Genomic DNA, 23,502 nt, shown 5'->3' with positions numbered 1-23,502 from the left:
AGCTGAGGGGTATGGATTACATTAAAGGCCTTAATCAATTCATCGCTTCAAAGAGGCCAATGAAAGGGGACAAAAGATAGAAAGATGAGATACGGATGTCAAAGGAACAAAGGAAACGGTCAAGAAAAGAAGATAATCAGACAGGAAGAAAAAAAATTAAATATGGAGAGTGGCTACAGTGCAGAGACACCACATATGCTACGACTAGCCTTCATTTGTCTCCAACTATCTTCTGAATCCTGTAACCAGCTCCGTGATGCCTTTTGGAACTGATTTCTTTAGGTCACAATCCAGCATGTTAAAACTATGTAACAGTCAGTATGAAAACATTAAAAAAATTAAAACTTCCAGAGACAGTGAAGACTACATCAGGGTGACTTTCTCCAGACCTCCGTACCTATAATCTACCATGACAGTCACACATTAACACTAATCTGTGCTGACAGGGAACATTGCTCAAACAGACTAAACTTCCTTTTGAGACAGTTACTGGAATGTACAGACAAAAGCCCTTTTTTAGTCAAGAAGGACAAACATTCCGAGGCGTTAGAGAACGCCTCATTTAATAGGGTATTTGAATCTCTATGTGATGTTTAGGTGCCACGCAAGGAGAAAATGATATCAATGCATATATTTATGCGCAACAAAACAGAGCCTGCTACCAGCTAAATGTTTTAAAACTCACAGTAAAATATTTAACAGCATCATCAAGAAGAAACAGAAAGGAAAATAATGAAAAACAGAGCGCAAATTAGGCAGAGGAGCATTATCACACTTCAACTAGCATATTAATGACATTTTGAAAACAACCACGACAGATTATGTTTAAATGTCAGATGCACAGCTGGATTGACCGAGCAGCGCCACAAAGCAGACATAGTCTACAGTAAATCTGTGATTGTCTAACGGCAGGAGGCAGATGGGAGTAATGCCAGGTTTAGCAACCTGTCATTACACACAATCCATTATCCTCGTGCTGTGTTATGTTCAGGAACTATGTTGTTTAGACTGGTAACCATGACGGCCCTGAGCTCTCACACTCACATCTACGGTATGTCTGCTGAGAACCACTTTACATGACATGAGACAGAAAAGGTGGACCAGGAAGGAGGCGAAGACAGGTCGTCCAGAACATCCCATTTCAGGTAACATTAAGCAGACGCTCGGCTCTGTATCCTGTCCTCTTTTCTCTGTGTCCCCTCATTTATTAGTCTTTCATCGTTATCTCATTTTGTGGTTGAAAAACAATTCTGCCATCCATTTAATCTGTTCTGGTCTTTTATTAATCACTGTTCACCAGGGTCTGCCATATTCTGGACCTAATACTGTTCATACTGTTTCTGTAGTATGTCTATTTTTCATTCAATGGCAAATTACTTATACATTAATCTGTAATATTGATCAGCTTCCAAGTGAAAAGTGTTTTCTGCCAGGTTAAACCTACAGCACCGGCAGGTTACACTTCAAAAGATCTCTGCAGGAACATTGTAAAGTTGAAGGAGATGCTGTTTATCAATCTTAGCACTTCAAGGTCCTGGAAGTAGAGCATGGATTTCTTCACCAAGTTCCACAGAAAATGTCAAAACTGTCAGTGGAAGAGGTGAAACATTTGAACCCTTAGATCTTACACCCATTAGGGTCAAGGTCGCCGTGCGGGCCTGAGGTAAAGCTGGACTGGATTGAGTTGACAGTCTAGGCCAAATGGTTTAGGGTTGGATGTGACACATGCCAGAGCATCACTACAGCCACAATGTTGCCACAAGAGGAAAAATACTGTGATTAATAGTTTGTATTTTAAATATATATATACACACTACCAATACCTTCGGTGTTACACACGTAGCTGCACAGAAGCAATTTAGAATCTAATTGCTCCACTTCTGATTCAATCACATCTCTGTACATAGAGACACATGGAACTACCACGTTACCATATTAGAAAACACAAAAATAAGACACGTCGTACAGTAGCATTTTTTTTTAAATGAGGTGGTATATGCCAGGAAACTGATGTTTACTCACTGGACTTGAGGGCTGAGGAATTGACTTCAATCTCACCACCTGCGATTGGCTGGAAGGCAGAGAGCTCAGATTGGTAGAGGTCCGGACTGGGGGTTAGACTGGTGTTAGCCAAACCCCTCTGCTGGGCTTCCTGCTCCTCATACACCGCCATCAGCTGAAAAAGAGCACAAACACGGGTTTGATCACAAAATACGCACCAGCGGATGCAAACAGGTAAACATGTATAGTCACAAATCTCTCTCGTTTATGTGCACACTTTGTGTGTTACCTTGTGGATGAGGACGCTATAGAGAACATCTAAGGAGCCCAGCATTCCTGCAGCAGAACGGGTATCTAGTCTTTAACCACAGCCTCCATTCGTGTCTCTGCTTGGTGCACCATCCAGCCAGTACTAGCTGTGTTATATACCGGAATCCTTCTCTATTGACCATTGCACCGGGTGTGTGTTTAGCCTAACATAGCACAGAGCTGTCAGCACAGCGTTCTAGGGGCCTCCATTTAAAAGCTGAATAGACCCGTGTGTACTTCTATACACGTGTGTTTCGTGCCTATAGCAAAGAAAGAGGACGTTACCAGCAAAGCCAGAGGCTTCCTGCCGCACTGGAACCTACAAGTGAACCACACAGAGACACAAACGTGTGCAACAAACAGACACGAACCATCTGAAGATGTGCAGACAAGCATGCCAGTCTCTGCCTGAAAAACATATCTATAATCAGCATTATGAGAATGTAAGAACTTATTCAGGCATGACTTGGTCAAATGATGGAAATGTTGTTTTTTAAAGACAGTTTATAAACTATAAAATATGCGTTTGCTTCCTTTCTATATAATATACAGTATGAGTTCTTTCTCTGGGGTGGATAAACTCCAAATGCCAGGAACCACTTTTGTGATTTAGCTTCTCAAACATGCACTGCTGCAGCTCTGCTTCTCTCCGGTGTAATGTAACGTGCACTAACCAACAGGACATATGGTTCTGGGCATGAATTAAAAATGCATTACTCTATAAGAAACAAAACACAACAAAGCAAAATATTAAATTAAATTTAGAGAAAATGATAAAGTAGAGAGCATGTCAACGATCCCAACGAAGCTTTTAGGTAATAATAATGAATAAATCATATATGACTCTTCTAGTTATGGTCTAACATTAGAGAGCTTTGCAAAGTTTGCACATTTCTTTGGAAATGAAAGAATGAAACTCTGCAGTAGTCTCTGTTCCCATTTTTTCCTCCTTACATGATGTTACATGTAACCTTCTCATCAGCTACACTGTCAGCAACGCTGACAGATTAAGATTTTAATGAAACACCTGATTTTGTTTTGTTTTTCAGTTTCACTATGCTGTCAAAACACATCCCTCTTTCATCACGTCACTGACAACCTCATGCAAAATGGCCTTTCTTCATGAGTTTAACTGAAAATGCATCTAAAGTGAAGAGCAGGGCTACAATTATACTCATTTAGGAAGAATAAAAACGATAAAATATCTTTGGGACATATAGAAGCGTGGGTTTGCTCGTTAGCAGGTCAGAGGTCAGGGAAGTGTGCTGTCCATCCATAGCATAGCATCCGTGTATTAGGGCTAAAGAAGCAAAAACTAAGGGGCGTCCAACACATCAACACATCCCTTTTCCATGCAGTCATGTAATTAAATCATTGTCTTTATAAATGTCAAGACTATTTACCCCATTGGTGGCATTCAAAAGGTTTAATAAACATAATTGATACTTTTAAAGTCCAAACACAAAGTGCCTCTCATCAACAATAATTGTATATGTGAATTCAGGCATCAGAAAAGAGGCTAAATCGGCAGCAATATTTTAGTGAACTCAGAGCAAGTTGCTGGTGGGGAGGGTTGTGGGTGGGGATTCAAAAGTGCAGTGTTGGATCTTTTCCCTTTTATTAAAATTAAAAGCACACATGAAGTTGGTAGTTAGATTAATGGCAGGCCGGAATCTAAGTGTATGAGTGTTCACATACACACACACACACTCACAACAATCTATTTCACATCATACTCTTCATAATCGGGTCAATTAAGCCCTGATTGATTAGTTCGGAGCGGATCAATAAAAATGCTACAATCAGCAAAATGCAGAAGTGTGTACAGCTCAAACACTGCCTGCGTCCAACCTACACGCAGCAGTCATTAAACACACTCAAACTAACGGAACAGCGCTGGACTTTGATTTTCAGTCATGACCAGTTACTTCACAGAAATCTATGACATTCAGCCATGTGTGTCTGTGGTGGGGGTGCACTCGTGTGTGTGTGTGTGTGTGTGTGTGTACTCAGCCCCACAGAGTCAGCAATAACCCAAGTCAATCCTCCCCCTTGCACATAACACAAGTAGATAACTGCATATCGTGACATGCAATTTTCATTCAGAGAGTGTATTAAAGTATTACTGTCAATATCGCTATGCTTGTTTTTTCTCTCTATAAATAGGTAGATTTACTGTGCTGGATCTGACTTGCATCTTCCTTTTAATACAAAATATGATACTATGTAAAATGATGAACAAGCAATGATCTTACTGCAACAGTAAATCAAAATAAATGCAGTCCCCATAGTGCTGGAGGGCCCGGCTCTCACCTGCAGGTCCACACATGACAGTTGATAGAATGACAGCACCACCTAGCTCCACACAACAGAAGCTACATCTGCAACCCCATCGTCTCCCCACCCTCTCAGTCTGTTATTGCCAGTCGAAACCAAAGAAGACTGTTTCGCAGTTCCCTTCCAGTAAGAAGACAAACTGCTTCAATTTTTTGGTCATTTTCTGTCCATATATCTGGATGCGTCCCTGACCTCACGGCAGTAGAAGCCATTCTATTTTTAAAGGAAATGTGTTTTGGAACTGCACTCCGCGAGCTCGGAGGTGAGGACTATTCCCTCATCATGTCATCATCCCCGCTCTTGACTCTTCTGTGATGCCACAGAAAACGTCTTTTTGCCTAATTATGTGGCTGTAGCTCTTTGCGGTGTACCTTTAAAATATGCCTGCGTAGAGGAGGGAACAGAAGGTCAGTCAGGCAGACATAACACAACTTCAGAGCTGCAAATGTGCAGGTAATTAAAAAAGGGGCATTTTTTGTGCGATGACTACAGTAGAAAAATAACTAACTGGTTCAGATGAACCCCGAGGCGAGTGTGCTGGTCCCGTCCCGGCTATGTAAGTCAGCCTTTTCATCCTCCGTCAGCAACTTTTACTGCAGTCTTCCCCAACAAACATGACTTTGTCTCCCATCTTAAGCATCCTTTCTTTTTCCTTCCCTCTCTACTGCTTTACTCTAATTTATTCATTCGTTTTTCGTGCTCTCTTCTGTCGTTCCCATTCGCCCCCCCACCCATCCCAGTCGTAGTGAGTCCTTACAAATCAGCTAACGTAAATCATCATGTTCCAACACTTCGCTCTATTGGATACACCCACAGAGGAACAAAGTCTTATTGATTAACACATGAATTTGATACAGCCGCACTCTCTCTCTTAGTCTCGGCATTAATTTAGCCATTTTATTTCTGTTTCCCTGCCTTGTTGTTTTCTTCTCTTCTCCTCTAAGGATTCAAGAATCAGTTTCTGCAGTTGAACTGCAGCTAAAAAGTCCGTACGAAGACTTAATATGCGCAAAATATGGACAAAACATCCAGAAAATTTGTCACCGTGACCTCTCTCTGCAGCAGTCAATGCATCGCAGCGAGAATCGATAATCAGGATAGCTGCGTCTCCGTACGGAGAATATGGATGAATGAAATCTGCCTCCTCAGCAGTTTGAAGTCTTTTTCTATGTGTGTGTTTGCATGAATGCTGACCTTCTATTGATCTCCAGTCACCATACCGCTGCGTATAGAGCATGGGAAATCCAGACAAGACAGGAGGGAATAAAAAGATTAATGGCAGAGGGAAGTGCTGCAAGGAATGAAAAGGACACACCTAAAGACACCAGACGTGAGGCGTGGGGGTCTGCAGGGGAGGGGAGAGGGTCCACCTGAAAGGTGACGTCCCAACACTTGCAGGTCAAGTTCAAATGGACAAAATGATAATCTCACTTTCCCGACTTGGCACTTTTCTTCTGTCAACCTTACAGCTCCTAAAACAATATATTTTGTAGCCTTTTAACAAGAAAGTCTGGTAACAATACAATATCAAAATTATTGAAAATCATCAACAAAGCTGCTTTAGCCATGATGAGATGCATTAGTGTAAGGGATTAGCTATAAGGGATTCACAGAATAGTAATAAAGGATTAAAGCATACAAATTCCCCTAAACTCGTCATTAAACTTTAAAGGGTGGCTTGATTAAATCTCCTTCATCGAGTAGACGTGTGTAGTCCGCAGTGCATCTATGATTTAGTGTACTCTGCGTGTGTGCGTGTGTGTGTGTGTGTGCCTAGCACCACCCTGCCCGCGGCTGTGAGTACAACACAGTTGGCCATATGGAAGAGCATCACGGAGAGCCACAGTGGCACAGATGGACAAACTGTGTTTGGGCCATATTCTCAACGATCCACCAGTAACTGTCTGACAGCAGTCATAAACCAGACAAAGATGTTAACCAACCATGAATCTGCACAGGTTCCAACTTCTCTGAGGAACCTCCAAAAATTTTAACAAAATCCAAACACTACAATCTGGACACTGATATCACATCCAACAAGTTGGACGTGCCTACTAAGGAAGGTGGTAATGGTATGTCACGTTTGAAACATCATGTTTATATGAGCGTTGTGCACCAGTGCAACATAAAATTAGCATGTGCTGGTGAGGTTTTTTTGGGTTTTCTTGATAAAGTAGGTGGAGCAAACAAACCGTGGTGTACCGGATCCTGTGTTTTGGCAAGTAACACAGTCACATTTTGGTGGCAAACATTGCTAACAATGCTGATTAATTGCTTTAAAAAAAGAATCTAATAATAATAATATCTTAAATAATTAACCCAGTACTAATTTATTGTATGTTATCACCTGATGTCAACACCCCCGAACCAAACCTATACATATCTTACATTGTTAATGAGGCCCATTTTGACGATGGAAAAAGCATATTTATTTTAGAGTGAATATTGATGTGGTAATTATTTGCAAAATGAGGGCTCACAGAACCTTGGGGTTGCTGTTTAAACCAGTGTTGGGCTTCAGTCTCTCATGTCCCCTGATAGCTCATTTATCCATCCTTCCTTTCTTTCCAGCATCTTATCTCAGTCGATTGGCTCTCCACATAACAATGGCTGTCTGAGTGGCTTTTCAAGCAGGATTCGGTGTATGTCAAATCTGACTGATTAGGCTTCACGCACACGCTCCTCTCTCGCGTGCATGTGTCTGACTGTCACTCCTTCAAACCAAATGCTTTAATGGTAATTACAAGATTAGCATGTCTAAATGTTAAAGCTGAACTTGAATTACATGAACAGAAAGAACCTACTTAGGAGAACAGAATGTTTTACGTGTTTGCGGCCAAAAATGCAAGACGGCCACTTTCATAACTCACTTTTACAAACTACTGAAAGGCTGTTATGTGATCTGCAGACAGCTTATCAGCTTTATCACAAGGACATCACAAGACAAACATGCCTCTGTAACTCACCAATGTTTAAGAATCTATACAATAAAACCAAACGGGAATAATGACTTAAAATGGCATTGTGTGTGTGTGTGTGTGTGTGTGTGTGTGTGTGTGTGTGTGTGTGTGTGTGTGTGCGTGTGTGTGTGCGTGTGTGTGTGTGTGTGCATGCGTGGGTCAGCCAATTAAATGAGCATGTTATCACTCACAACATTTGGAGACAGGTTCACCATATATAAAGCTCAGCACATTACTGTGTCAATGTATGTAAATCTCTCTAACAGTTGGTGGCTTTGAGTGTGTGATGGAAACACACATCCATCTCACCCGCCACCAACATACGTGTAGTGCAGAGTGCTTTCCTCCCAAAAAGATTGACGTGAGAGGAGGTCCTCCCAACATTTGCGTGATTGAGGTGAAGAGTAAAGCTCATAACCAACACAGGGTGATTACATTAATCTTCCTAACAGGGTGCATATGCTTTTAATGTAACTATGAATCACACCAGGATTGTGTACTAAAGGGACAACCTCATAATACACTACACCAAAAAGGCTTCAGATTTTTTTTTTTTTTATTCTGTACCTTTAAAGCCTTTATATGATCGTGATCTCAGGTTTTCAAGACATTAGTTCAAGCATCAAATTAAGGTGTCAGAGACTGGCAGGTCTATATGGAGGCTGTATAGGCTGTCAAAATATCAGCTAATTTCCCATCTGATGGTTTCTCCTTCCTGTTTTGCTTTGATTTGTCCCTTTTTCCAGCATACTCATTCCCTGCTGATATTTTTCTGTCGTTGTTTGTATTTCTATAAAGAGATTTGGATTTCTTGGAGTGAACCTTTCCTCCTGCTAATCATACGTGCACCTTGTTCTCCACCATCTCTCTCCTGTCTCTCCAGCTGATGTTAAACAATTCACATCATCTTCTCCACACCTTCTTTGCAATCATTTCCAGTTTAATTTTCCAGTTGTACAGGCTGATCCCTGAGCAGCAGAGCCAAATGGCTAATGGCTAACGACACCAACAGACTGCCGGCAGAACATTTGGACTAAACGTTTGCGTTCACAGATGAAACTGTTATTCAGGTATAAAACACAAAATCCAAATACAAAGCTGCTTTCAGCCACCTCTAAAAATGAGCTTCTTCGTTAACAACACTGATGCACCTCGTGTGAGGCCGACTCCAACATGGTCCCAGTTCTCGGGCGCCGACATATTACGTTAGTTTATCCCCTGCTAAAAACCCGCTTTCAGGCACTTCATTAGAATAATTCATCAGCAAAATGAATCCATGAGGAGGTGGACTTCATAACAATAACAATTAGCAACACACACATGCACAATTTCATGCGGTAATATGTATTCATCATTTCTGCGAGGGTCTCAGGTGCAGAGCGTTCCCTAATTTAAGAGCCCAGCTCCATAACGACTGCGGGCTCCGACGTTTATTATATTCGTAATTAACCCTTTCACTTTCACCCTCTCTGCCTCTCCTTTGTTTCATTTCACGCGGGCGGTTAACCCCTTCGCGGGAGCTTAAAATCAATCTTCCATATGCTGCTGACAGGCAGCCCAGTGATGTCACCTCACGCCCCTCTAACGCAGAACTGCCATTAACCTCCCATCTGTCTTTATTTCAGCATCTTTTCCTCAAACCTTTTACTACCAGCCTTCTACTCTCTTTCATTTTATTCACTTGAGTAATTAACCCCTTTCTCTCATGCACTCCTCTGCCTCTCTTCTTATATGCCCTTATAAATTGCACCAATCTATCTCATTCTTGCTCTCTTAATGCTCTCTCTCCCTCTCTCTCTCTCTCTGTAACTGGTTTTCTGTCTCATCCACCTTCCTGTCAACCTATCTCTGTCTCGCAAACACCATTGCTCAATTAACCTCCCAGGTTCCTGGCTAAGGGTCAACATATGTATCAGGCCTGGATCATGTCTGGATGTGCCTTTGACAAATGAGCAGATCGCACACGCGCGCTCACAATCACACTGAGGTGTGACTGAAAAGTGATTGGAATCATTAGGGGAACCGGCGAAAGAAAGCAGAACGCTGCGAGTAGAGGATAAAAGAGGTGGTCGAGGCAGCAGATCATTAGGCGCCGGGAGAGGACTCAGAGTCGGACCCGGCATAGGAAAAGCTGTGCTGTGCCCGAATGTATGAAATGTATGAAAGAGAGAAGTGGAACGAGCAAAAACTACAGGAAAGACCACGAAGCGAGAAGAGACCAGTGAGTGTGAAGAGGATAACCACTGAAAAGATGCTAATGTGGAAGATAAACACTGTCAGATGAAGAGAAGGTGAGAGAGGGAATTCTCTACGGTCAATCTCAGTGAGCTACCTTTTACAACCTGTGAGTGCAGCAGATCAACATCTAAGCTTTATTCACTCAAAAAGGAGATCATTGGTGGTCATCCAGGGGTGGAGTCCCAGGACTGAAGGGCAACTTTACATGTATATATAGATCAACTCTTCAGCAACTGTTGATGAAAGCTTTAATGGCTGAAATGCCATTAGGATTATACTCCTCAATCTTCTATATGCAACTTCCACCATTCGATTCGATGTACTTTATCTCAAAAGCAAGGTCCATGATGCGATATGAACGAATCTGCACTGATTAATTAATATCATCAGTCTTGCTAACATGATGAACATTCATCCAACCCTTCAAGGAATGAGTAGGACCTATTCATATGCGTGTGCACATACAACTGTAGAATATCCTAAACACACTCACCAATACACAAGAGCAGCTTTAAAGAATTGTGTTTGTGTGTGCGTGCAAAGGTATATTTGTATGTACGTAACGCAGCATGCAGTTTTTCTGCATGAGTTTGCGTCCAAGTGGCATAATCTCATGTTGCGTGTCGTAAATGAGCAACACTAAAATCGAACCATTAAATTAGAACATAAAAAAAGACCTCTCAGAGTTTCGCTCTACCTCATTTTATTGTTTCTACCCATCAAGTGTGACAAGTTGTAAGCAATCAAACTAATGGAACATTACAAACCTTTTCAAGATGTGCCAGAGGAGCAGGCTGCGTTACCAATTTGCACGTGCACGTGTAAAGCGTCACACGTCTGGCACGGATGAGGCTGTAGAATATTAAAGGTCGTGTGTGTGTCATGTTGATGTGGGAATCAAGGAGAAACAGATACCAGATCGTTGCACACATCATCACTGCACAAAATACAACGCATACACGTGCACTCCATCATGAGTACAAGAGGGTCAGTACTCACACAACAGCAGGTAAAACGCGCGGATGCTAGGTGCGACTATCCCGACACCTTCATAACCTTTGCAGAAGAACACACGTGCACGCACGGTAACACACACTATGTTGACTGCCAGTGAAAAATGACATATGTGTTAGTGAGCTGATACTCAACAATCAGGCTTCTGCCTCATCAGATATATTTCACAGTATGTCTGTTAATATCTCCGCCTGTGAAAGGGGGTAAGGTTTATGGTCGTTCTACCCTTCTCAAGGACTAAAATTACTCCCAGACCCCCCCCCCCACACACACACACACACACACACACGCGCGCGCACTGACAACCCACCAATGAAAAGTCCATCATATGATTACCATATAATGAAAAATGTCACACTACATAAAGAAAATGACAAAGGGCTGATGTCTGAGTCACACACACAGAGGACAAAAAGAGGATTTTATGGCTCTCGTGCCCTTACAAAGGTCTTGAGGAGGTCATACAAGGTACTGAAAAAACATGCATGCATGCATTTATGAAGTAGAATTTTAATAAAATGATTTTGTCTGGCCGCATATTAAACCATTATAAGGTGGTATCGTAGTTTTTAGTCTCTATTTTTTGGGATCACAACAGTCAGCATTTATTGGTAAAATCAAGTATTCAAAGGGACCAAACCACAACACTGAAGTAAATATGATATAAAAACTGCGAAAACACACTTTGCAAAGAAGAAGCAACAGTGTCAGTCCTGTTCTAGTTTCATATTTGACAACTTTGTACCGTAAAAAAATCCCACATTTTCCCACATCCCAGCCTGATTGTAACACACTTATATAAACATCTAAACACACCCAGCTGAATACCTGGAGAAGAAAACATTCAGCAGCACTGCTTTCTTTAGTGGAAGGTCAATATTATTCCTCATTTGTGTGTTTGTGTGTTCTGTCTTTCTTATTCACTTAACCTTTGTGGATATTTGGAAGGAAAATATATCTGAACTCAATTTGATATGATCAAGATAACCTGCAACAAGAGGAGAAGCTGGACAAAATCTTATTCAAGAATCTTATTAAAAAAGACAGGTTTTTTTTTAACTAGTGCTTTAAATCCTCCAACTGTAAACTAAGAAACTGTAGAAGAAGTAAATGTGCAGGTCACCTAAAATATCCAAATGTTTTATTACATAAAATGTCTGAAGGGTCAGTTCCTAAAGAGATAAGCAGGGGCTCAAAGTCAGACACCGCTGATGAAATATTTAAGGGATAAGATGAGGATAAAAATATAAAGACGAGGAAAGTAAGAACCCCAACAAGTGAACCAAAACTGTTTCTTTGCCTTCTGGCACTGAGCTGCAGTCAGGGACATAAATTCTAATTGACTGAAAGGTGAACAAGTGCTGCCAGTAATGTCCTCCAAAGGTACAAAAATACCTTTCATTCATAGATATATCGCACTTCTACAGAAAAGTCTAAAAATGACTATATCATTCATAAACTCACATATTCACCACAACCTAAGCAAAAGCTTCGAGTGCAATTGTAGAAAGATAAGCTAAGGTTGGTGTTCTTCCACTTTCAGCACATATAGAAAACCGGTTTAATGCACACGTGATGCGCACTGAGAACTGCAGAGGATTATGGGTCATTATATGTGCTAACCTTTCCAACTCATAATTGCCTCTTTTAAGTCACTTTTTCAGCTACATGACAGCGTGAAGCTAATAAGAAAGCCTCAGAATAAAGGAAGGACAGGGAAAAGGAGCTGCAAAAAACTGGGACAAGAGGAGAAAAAAAAACTTTGGGGGAGTTAAAGACTTTGGAAAATCCACTACATGTGCTAATATTAAAGCAAAGAGACGGAAGAGAAAGATGCGGCACGTTCGCAGTGCTGGACTAGTCTGCAAACAAAAGAAAAATGTGTTTTCCACCAAACGGAGCCATTAGCTTCACAGTTAATTGCCTTGTCCAAAGTTAAACTGAAACTATCTTCAACAGTGAATGCACAGACGATTATCTTTCAACTCCATCATAAATACTTTTTTGACTGCGCACAATCACTGATGTCAGCAATCAATCCGTAAACGATGGAGCACATTAGCGCTGCCAAATTACTTTCCATGCGCGCTCACTTGTGTCTGCGTGTGCGCACATCTAAATAACCTAAACCAGCCTGACATTATCATTTTTCACTTACAATTGCTAAAGCGAACATTTCTGTGAGCCCCTCGCACCCATTCGCATCAGCGACTGCAACGCCTGGCAAATGCGGATATCTATTATGACTTACAAAGGCAGCGCTCAGGCAGGGAGGCAAATTAGCACGTTTGACGGTGCTGCGTCTGTTACGAGCACCAGCTTCTCTTATTGAGGCGTGTTGGGAAAGTTGGATCGGCTCACAATGCGCCTCGTCGGTATTAACCTATTTATAAAAACTCTCGCAGGAATCGAGCAGGTCTGAAGAACTAAATTGTGGCATCATTCACCTTGTCCTCTTTCCTCTTTCCCACCTTTCCCCCGGACCAGTCGGGGCCCTCAGCCACGACTCTGGAACATGTTATTTGACTCTTATCGACAGCAGACTTCAGCTTGAGTCGGTCTACAATAAAACACTCGTCTGGGATTAGGCCGTTTCTTAATCTCAGCTCAGTGATGTTGTGAGCGCTCCACTTCAGAATATTTCACACTTCTCTGGAAACCTCTGCTGCTTAGAAGTGTATGTTGCATTCTGTGCAGTTTATTTCATTGTGTTGGTGGGATGAACGTGTCCAGCTCTGAAATGTGGAGTTCCTGATATCACCGTGCTTTTGTGTGCATGTGCGGCTGCAACGCTACAAATACGCCTCCTGTTCGCGTTTGACAGAATCATTGAATCATAGTTTTTTTTTTGTTTTTTTTTTTTTTAACTACAGTCATTTCAGCAACAAGAAAAGCTCAACTTTGAAAGTTAAAATCCAAGCAGGATTATTATTGTAAAAAGAAGCCAAAATCTCTCCCTTCACTTCTTCCCAAAGGTTCTTGTAGCACAGAGAGAAATTGCCAACTTCGGCAACTTGGTTCCTAATTAGTTCACAGAATCTCGACCACATCCTGCTGGATTTATTCATGCTCAAAGGCATACGTGCAGACATCTATACGGCACATTATATTTTCTAGCCAGCAGGTTCTTGGTTTTTTTTCAGCTGTAACCCGAATTAAAAATTCAGCTGATCACAGGACAAGCTCAGTAAAATACAGTTTTACCATTTAAACGTGCACCAAGCAGCCGTCAAAAATAGGTTCTATGTCATGTTTCAAAAAGCCCCCGATCTGGGGCCATGCATCACATTCTAATAATGCTGAAGTTTCAGAGACAGTATGGAATGATAAAGAGGAGGAATATACCAGGGAAAAAAAATGAAAAAAATGAGCCATTCCTCAGGGGAGGGAGCGCATGGAAAAACAGGGAATGCATGGACGGAGTTTGCAAAGTCTCCACAAGTGAATAGTTAATGGCAGAGCCTAATGCTACAGGCCATTTAAGATCTGGAGCTCCTGAATTTTGCTTGTGTGGCAATTCTATCCAAAGGAGTGTCTTAGAGACGATTATTCCAACACACACACACACACACACACACACACAGAAAACACATTGTTCATTCAAACAAATGCACACACTTGACTCATTTTACATAAAAATATGTATTCTTGGAAAGGTATCTTCCACGTGAATGGATACAGATGGCTGATTTTTCCATTTTTCCAAGGAAGAGATCAGCATGTTTGTCCCATTTACTGATTCCTCAGCTGGATGTTTGACAGTCCCGGAGGTCCATATGCAGACTGGCCCGTTTTTATTAAATCCAATAAAATAAGGCTTCATATACCTTCGGTCAATTCCCCTACTACACTAATTGAGAAGGAGCTTACCTTGTCCTTGTCCTCAACCAGATCGCTCAGTATGTCGTCTGGATCCAGAATCCCTCCATCGCAGTATTCAACATGGTGCGTCCGAACCAGAAAACTTCCTTCCTAAAAGACAGGACACAAGCAGTGAGCCGAGCAGCTTCATATGGACACAAATGCGTGAATACTGTTCCAACACATCAGGCCAGGCCTAAAAAGGCCCATAAATATGTAGCAAATACAGAAATAAATGTGGATTCATTGATCTGTGGTCAGGAGCTGCTTCGCCTCACCAGAGACGTTATCAAATGGGCGAACGAGAAGGACTTCAAATAATCTCCATTAATTCTAAGCAAGAAAATGTAAAGGAAACAAATGCAACAGGAATTGGTGCCAAATCTGCTTCTCTTCCATTGAATATTGACCAAATCCCTCAGTAATTGGGCCCTCTTCTTTCTTCCCAGTATCCTCCTCATCTTTTTCAGCAGGCCCTGGGCAGATTCCTGCTCCAGTTCACCCCCCCCCCCCCCCCCACACCCCCGCTCTGTGTTTGGGCTGTGATTAATGGCTTGGAGACGACGCTGGACAGCTGACTACATTCAACTGGGTGTCGGACAACATATTGAGACATTACACACATCCGCATGCGTGCACACACAGACACGCACAAACAGCTTCAGGAAAGGTTGGACTCAGACAAAGTGGATGCTGCTCCCTCGGATCACTCCAGGTAAAGTAAAGCAAGGCGTTCGGTATCCATGGATACGGCTCAGGACTCAAGCACTGGAACACTTCCTCCTCACTTGTTGCCTCAGTGCACCTAAAGGTTTTAATTCAATCAAGTTGACCAGAAGAAAGAGATCTCCGCGTGACTTTAATCAGCAATAAAGCTTCAATTATTTAATGATTTCACGTCATTTCCAAACTTCTCCCACTCTTTTTCTTTCTGCTTTAAACGAGGACCCAACCAGTCCGACTCGTGTGCAGCCTGGACCAGCGAGTCCTCCTCGCATCATCCCCACGCAGACGGTGATTCACTGCAGCTTTACGTCTTGAGCAACTTTACGCGTCCGCCCACGTTTGTCAGGACTGCAGACCATTAAATTTAAGAAAAGAGACATCGTTAATGTGAGGAAAGCCGCCGCCGCGGCGATGTGACCGCGAGCGCCGCGAGGCCTCTGCTAATCCGCAGAGCGGTTCACAGGCTCCACTTCTTCTATCAGTTCATATCTCACTTTGGAAGGAGCGCGCTTCTAAACAAATTAGCAGTTTGTCATATTATAACAAGGAACCTGACAGGTCATAAACATAAAGCTTGCAAAGGCCCTGGGGAGGCGAGTGGGCAGTTTTAATGTTCAATAGGCTCGCAGGGGGCGGTGTGTTTAACCTGTGTTGTCATAAATCTATGCTTTTACCTTTTCTTTGCTGCTCTACTTCATTAGTGCTGAAACTATTTGTCATCCGGCATAATCTATTTGAATGAAAGTTCACCTCCAGCCATTTGTTAAATCCTTACAAACTCATTTCTGTCCTCAGCATATTTCTTATTTTGTGGGGGGGGGGGGAAATACACCTCAGTGCGAATTTAAAAGGTTTTTTTGTTGTAATTTGTATTTTGGAATTTGGTGGATGGATGGATGGATGGATGGATGGATGGATGGATGGATGGATGGATGGGTGGGTGGATGGATGGGTGGATGGATGGATGGGTGGGTGGATGGATGGATGGATGGATGGATGGATGGATGGATGGGTGGATGGATGGATGGGTGGATGGGTGGAGGGATGGGTGGATGGATGGGTGGATGGATGGATGGATGGATGGATGGATGGATGGATGGGTGGGTGGATGGATGGATGGATGGATGGGTGGGTGGGTGGATGGATGGATGGGTGGATGGGTGGAGGGATGGGTGGATGGATGGGTGGATGGATGGATGGATGGATGGATGGATGGGTGGGTGGATGGGTGGATGATGGATGGATGGAAAACAAGGACAAACTGTTGTTTTAGATCAAGAACAAGAAATGTACAGAGACAGAACACACCTGATCTGATCTGATCTTCCAGGCGGGGGCATAACTAACACATTACATATTTTTTCCCAGTTTTATGCCCCCCAGTCTGGCAGTTCAAAGTCCTAGATAGACACTCAGATAGCAGAGGAGGAAAGATAAGCACTGTAAACACACTCATCTAAACCTAAAATCGAGGAGATTAGCACTTTTTAATATGGCGTTTATCCTGATGCTATTACAGATATTTTTCTCGGATATTTTTCCTGACTCTCAGGATGTGATGCGTGTTTCCTAAAAAACTTCTGCATCTGCTTGTGGGGAAATGGAGCCAGTCACTTCAAAGGTTGGTGTACTTCCATGCTCATGGAAGCGTCTCCATGGACCGACACCACTTCCTACGTTCTCATCTCGGACATTTCCTTCCTCGTTCCTTCCTTTGCATCAAATTAAAGCAAGTGTTGAAAAAGTTACATAGCTCAAGATAAGGGAAGTTAATCCTGACAATCTCGCACTATCTTTTTTAATTGTGGGCAATTAAATTGGGTGATGGACTGAAGTATTTAAGGAAAGAACATATTAGCGAGACGCAATTAAGATTAGAAATGGTCCTATTAGGGTATCTTTTCCTTTTTTTTTGCTTCTTGACCTTTAATTGGGTCCACTATTCCTCTTTGCAATCACATTAACATGTATTTTTGGTAAATGCATGTTTTATACATGTAATTATAAATTCAATCTCATTAAAACTGTCAACAGGTGGTATGACCAACGTACACGGGTCTTTACAGTATGCTATACTGTAGCTAGCTAGCTAGCAGAGGATTGAAAAGCAACATAAAATGAGTGGACCAGGCTGCTGGAGCCACACATTCCTGTGGTTTATCTGCAGGAGTTGGAGGCTCCTCAGTCCCTCCCTCCTTCCCTCCTTCCCTCACAGTAATAACTGCGTGCGCTCCGCCACGGTTTCCAGCTTTATCAGTTTGTTTGGCCACGCCTCATCAGCATTCCTTACCCTCCCTAATGAGGCGACCGCGGCACACGCCCACGACGCCAGCAAACCTTCAGCCCACCTTCAAATCTATCCTGGCGAGGACGCTTATACACACTCCCACAGACTGCAAAATGCAAAGACTTTCAATGGCTGTTTCCAAAACTTTCAATGATATCTGGACAGTCTCTTTAGTGTTTTAATTCTAGCGACATGATTCATCAAATAGGATTGATGTGTATGTGTCGGCAGCCATGAACACAGGCCAACACTGCCAGTAACAGTAATTAGAGGTGAAGACTCCCCAATAGGAAGCTAATTTTCCTCCCTAACTGCTATTTCAGCAGGTGGTATCCTCTTCTCCCTGCTGTGTCAGCTGTTTCTTCTTAGCATCATTCGCTCTCCATACTTTTTTTCATTGTAGTCTCCAACATTCAAACAATGGCAGGTCCTTGTGTAGATAACTGAATGAAGTGGTTGGCAGGGCAACGGCAGAATGACATGTCAGTGATTTCAATGAATTCTAACATCAGGTTACAGTAGGAGGCAGGGCCAGAAGCTGTCGGTGCTGGAGGTCAGTGAACCGTGATGAAGTTTAACCTGTCAAGCAGCATTCAGGTATCTAAACATCACAGAAGCATCTGAACCATCAGATAAATATCAGTACAGTGCTTTTAAATCATCTCTACACTAAAGTCGGGTGGGGAAACACAACAGGGTGCATAGAAAGTCCAAATTATGAAGCTAACCCAGATCCAGATTCCTCCATGAGTGTGTTACCCAACAAACACGTGAATTAAACAGTCTTAAAAAGAAATCTCTCCAGCTTTACCTGCAGGAGTAACAAAACAGAGCGAGCATTTATTTAGAGCTCAAATCACAACCAAATATGTGCAAACGGCTGCTATAGTATTCTAACCCCCTTTCAGTGGAACAAGAAGCTGCCTGTTGTTAGCTTACTGGCAAATCGATGGACAGATTCAGGAATGGTCGAGTGGTTTATTTGAGGGAAATTTGAGAGAAAGTAGGAAAAGTTGCTCAGTATCAGACAGCACATGACTCACATCAGAGCAAAGCAAGTAAATTAAGATCCTATAGAATTAAGACTTGGTGAGGCGAGTTAAAAATAGGTTCAAATGATTCCAATAGGAAACATATGAAAAAGCATTTTTAAAAAGATAACAGGGAGGAAACGGAAGATAGAGAGAGATATTGGAGTAAATGAATCCAGAGTTTCCCTGCTGGATTAGGGTGGACTGGCCTGCAGCTAAGACAAACGACAGCCTTCAAACCCGGAACCACGTTAACAACTGGAACTACACCCCTACTTACTGTTACCGGGTGATGGAGGGACGGCAAGAGAGCAAACAAACAGAGACAGAGAGGGGGGAGCGACAAGTGATGAAAGGCAGCAACAGACTGTCAAAATCCCAGAGAGAGAGGGTAGGAAGGGGGGGTAGAGCGAACATGAAGGTCAACAACAGAAGTGAGAGAAGAAGGCAAATATTTAAAGCTGCTTCACAATGATTTCATTCATGGAGGGGGGGGGGGGGACATTTTTGAGATAGAGCCAGAGCTCACTCTGTCAACAACCTCCAAGACAGTAACAATTACCACCATAACATCGCGTCTCAGTCAGCAACACCCAGACACTCCAGGCCACTCTGACCTCCTGACCTTTCAGTGTGGCAAAAGGTACACATGGGTAAAGATGTGGAATCCAGCAAGAACCACAAAAGAGGCTGGAAATACGGCCCCCAGAACCTCACACCTTATTTAAATGAACAGCAGGACGCCTGTCTTCATCTAAACAAATGTTCAGAGTGGTGTCACGGGGGCCAACGAGCCCCCCTTCCCCCCCCCCTCCCCCGGGATCATCCGCCTTCACGAACACAGCTTCACGTCTTCAATCCCGGCTAAAGCCGTCTCCTCACAGGACTCTTTGAATAATGGAGCCAATATGAGGCCAGTCAGAGGAGATGTGGCGCTCTGATGGAGGTCAGGGGGGGGCTCCCGTCCAGAGAGAAGCTCTGGGAATCAACAACAGTCGTGCAGGAATCACCCCAGGCCCTCATTTGCATTTCACACTCGCGACTCGAGTGGAGACGGCTCACATCCGCTCCTGTCGGCGCCGACGCGCTCCACATCAGATATGCCTTTAATTTTTCATTCGGCTATTATGGAGAAGCGGACCTTCGTGACTCCGCGACGAATTTCCCAAGCCTTTCGGATGTGAAGAGCACATGCCCCTTTCATGCTGGAAAAATGACGGCGCTTCAGATTATTCTTTCATGACTTCAGGGGGAACCTCAAATGTTATGAAAGTGCTGGTTCATACAGATTCATCTTGCCTCTTTTCTGAGTCTGCGGGGAATTCAGAAGAACCTCCGCACATTATTAGAAAACTACTTTTGACGGATGAATAATGGCGCTCGCTAAAAACTCAAAGGTCAAACTGGCCGGGGAAGAACCAAAATGACATTTTTCCACACTTTTGTCCCCGTTCTTGGTCACACTTGGGGGGGGAAACGACAGTGAGACACTCCCGCTCGGAATTTTCTGCCAGAATTTTCCAATTGAGGAACGTAAGTAGCGAAACATAAACTGGAACCTTCGCGTCAGCGTTCCAACATGTCGAAGCGGTAGATCTCGTCGGAACCGAATTCAAACATCAAAATGCACGTGTTGGGTGGAACGTCATTTCCACGGATCGCCCGTGGCAACCGTGAAGGACGGAGCGTGGCGTCAGAGCTCACCTGCTCCAGGAGCTTTCGGTATCTCTGCGTGGCTTGCTGGATGAGCTCCCGCACCGTCCACCCGTCCTTGCAGGGCACCACCACGCCTGTCTGCCCAAACGTCACCGTCACCTTCATTGCGCCGTGATCCACTTCATCCAAAATGCAGGTCCCGTGAGACGCCTGAACAAAATACTGCCGGGCTGCAGAAGGGTTCCAAAACAGAGGGACGACACCAGACGGGTGCTTTAGAAGGGCAGAAAAAAAGCAAGATTGGGAGTAATGTCAGGGCAGCAGAGTTTGTCAACATGAATCAGAGGTTTGCTCCTCAGCGGGACAGTCAGATGTTTAAAGTCTGCCAAATGTCAAGTACAGTGTAGCAGAAATGTGATGTGTGCCAGCTCGCTGGGTGTGAATTAGGCAGCTCCGATGCTTCCTTCCTAACTGCATCTCTCCGAGCAGCATCCCCTCAAGTGCTGGCTGTTTTAACTAATCCGTGCACGACCATGTGCCAAGGCTAAGAACATCACAAGGTCATCATTATCTCGTTACATGAGAGGTGGATTATGTCATGTGAGAGTTAGCATGAACTTAATCGGACCAACTCTGTTGTCAGAGGCTAGCCTCCTGTCAGCTAGCTCCAGCTGGCTAAAACTGGGAAGGTTAGCATGAGGCTGCAGCCGCAAAACAGGGATGATTAGTTGGTAACGAGCGCTCGAAACTCCCGCTTCCCCCCGCTACATGAGCTGGCCCGCTGCTACAGGTTCTGGGATGGGAACCGAACTTTTGTCCAGGGGTTAGCGCTAGCTAACGTTAGCCACCTTACTAGCTGAACTTTGGAGGGAGGGATGCAGTCGCTCGGGCATCACTCCGCAAGTTTTTCCCCCTCGAAACTTTTCTTCTCCCGAGCGGCGGACAGCATCCACTTCATCTGACACACTCACGGGCAAAGGCGACGGGCCGGCTGGGTCCACGTCCGTGGACGGTCCGGAGAAGACGGGAAACAATGAGGGCACCGCGGGGCTGTGTTGGAAAAGTTTTGGGATTCCTCCACTGCGGTCCGCTGCTGGCCAGTTCCTGACCAGATCCTCCGCTACTGTCACTTTCTTAAAGGGAAAGTGCTGCATTGTTGAGGATTTATCGATCACAAATGCATCGATCCTCATTCAGAGTGACGGCGAATGTAATAAAAACAATCTGGAACAAAGCCCATTTCAAGTTGTTGTTGTTGTTGTTGTTGTTTGTGTTGTTGAATTTCCCGGTAAATACGGTTGCAGCGAATGAAAACAATCCAGAAAGTAAATGTACTTCTATTGTTAAAGAGGATGTCACAAAATACTGGGCGTTATTATTTAAAGACCCGTTGATTTGACCAGTGTTTATGAGCGAAACCTCCCATTAACAGATAACAGACGGGAACGTGAAGGTTTATTACGTCATCATTCTGTGACGTCATTCACGCAAAACTCATTAAACATTGGTCATTTAAAGTGGCAATCAAACGTAAATACAGCGCGTTATAGCGTATAATCTATTCCACTCTAATTAAAATATTGATATTCCTATTCTTAATATTTTACAAGAAATTGTAGTGCCAACTAAATTCTATTGAGAGGCCAAATACGTCAAAAAGCCATTAGTTTTCTTGCTGGTTTGGTAGATTTTGTCCTTTTCTGTGAATAATGAAACACAAACTAGTTCTGACTGATTTGTTACTTCGATAAGGGGGTTAGCTACTTTTTTTGCAACATTAGCAGAATTATGCAGAAACTAAAAGATAGATTTTAACAGGAGGGCAACCGAGGGCCAAGAAAGAATGTTAATTTGGATGGAACTCTTGGCCTTGGCAGCGCTGTGCACAAGAAAATGAGAGAATTTACTGATCTAAACTGGGCTAGTGTTGGCATAACTTCCCCTGCTGCGTAAGGACCTTTGTACAAAGCTCGATGCCAAGAAAGAAATGAAAATTAAAAGCGGGAGGTTGCAACGCTTTTGATCCAAATTATGAATTAATTACGTTGCTCCCAGCTTGCCTGGAGTGGTGAACAATGCAGACAAGGCCAGAGTTACAACTGATATATGTAGCCATAAAGATAAAGTGTCAATGATGGAGCATCTGCAACGTGAGAGGATGAGGGAGATGATGATGTCTGGAAGCTAAAAACTGAAAAAAAGTCCAATATTTGCATCTAAAAATAGATTATGAGGAGAAATATGCTTACTGTTCTTCCATAAATATTTATAAAAAGCATTAGTGCTGCACTCATTATGATCTCGGCTCCATTATAATTAAATTTCAAAGCTCAGATTTTTTTCTTAAAGGGACCCACATTAATACAGCAGACAGTTAAATTTGCATCTCACAAACCTTGGAACCTAATCAAACCCTTGAAAAGCTGCCGTTGCTAGCACAACATTAGCTTGACGCGGTGCTGTACGGAAAACACGGTATTTACAGAAGATTTTGAGCCTTTCACAGTTTGGGTTGACTTCAAAGATGAAACTTCTCTCTGGGAGGTGGAGTTAGCTTCTGTAATTAGCCGCTCAGATGTATGCATGTGTATGTCTGCTAATTGATTTGGGCTAGGTTTAGTTTCTGGGTCACTGAATTCCATTGCTTCTAATGAACCCCAGGGGAGGAGGAACACTGTGCGTGTGCACCCCCACCCCCCATCACCACCACCACCATTTCTTCTTTTCCTAGTGAAAGTTTAAAAGTTGTCTGCATATTAGAAAAGTAATGAATATTGAAAAGATATTTTTTCTCCACAATAACTTGTCAAAGGCTCAGTCAGGAAATCCATACTTCCTCATGTGTGTGTGTGGGGGGGGGGGGGGCTTGCTTATTCCGTGCACGGCCTTTCAATTCCTCACAAAAATAATTTCCTGTTGTCATTTTCTGGGGGTCTGATATCATCGAGCAGCAGCACATTAAAACACCTCCATTGTCTCCAGTTCGTATTCATGCTGCTGCTCCGCAGGTCCCCTTCACACCCTGGGGTCACCGCCTTCGTCATTAGTTCGGCCCCATCGCCTCGTTGGCTTTAGCGCCATA

General features: G+C 43.2%; 1 protein-coding gene across 9 annotated transcripts in view; it reads right to left on the bottom strand.

Moving 5' to 3' along the window:
- The window catches only part of pard3bb (par-3 family cell polarity regulator beta b), a 118,987-nt gene extending 97,274 nt beyond the window's left edge, over positions 1 to 21,713 (bottom strand). For 2 of the 9 annotated variants that reach the window (XM_029834790.1, XM_029834804.1), the window contains exons 1-4: positions 21,269 to 21,713; positions 20,469 to 20,693; positions 14,730 to 14,831; positions 2,023 to 2,176 (exon numbers count right to left, since the gene is read on the bottom strand). In XM_029834790.1, the coding sequence (XP_029690650.1) occupies positions 2,023 to 2,176; positions 14,730 to 14,831; positions 20,469 to 20,693; positions 21,269 to 21,613 (826 nt within the window). In that variant the 5' untranslated portion in view covers positions 21,614 to 21,713. Of the gene's footprint in view, positions 1 to 2,022; positions 2,177 to 2,290; positions 2,429 to 14,729; positions 14,832 to 20,468; positions 20,694 to 21,268 lie in introns of those variants that run through there. The other 7 variants (XM_029834786.1, XM_029834793.1, XM_029834799.1 and 4 more) reach the window with 6 other exon arrangements.
- Positions 21,714 to 23,502: the final 1,789 nt, after the last annotated feature.

Source organism: Takifugu rubripes, chromosome 1 (assembly GCF_901000725.2).
Source record: "Takifugu rubripes chromosome 1, fTakRub1.2, whole genome shotgun sequence".
Lineage (NCBI taxonomy): Eukaryota > Metazoa > Chordata > Actinopteri > Tetraodontiformes > Tetraodontidae > Takifugu > Takifugu rubripes.
Note: the sequence above shows the minus strand (reverse complement) of the source record. Positions and strands in the feature narration are given on the sequence as shown.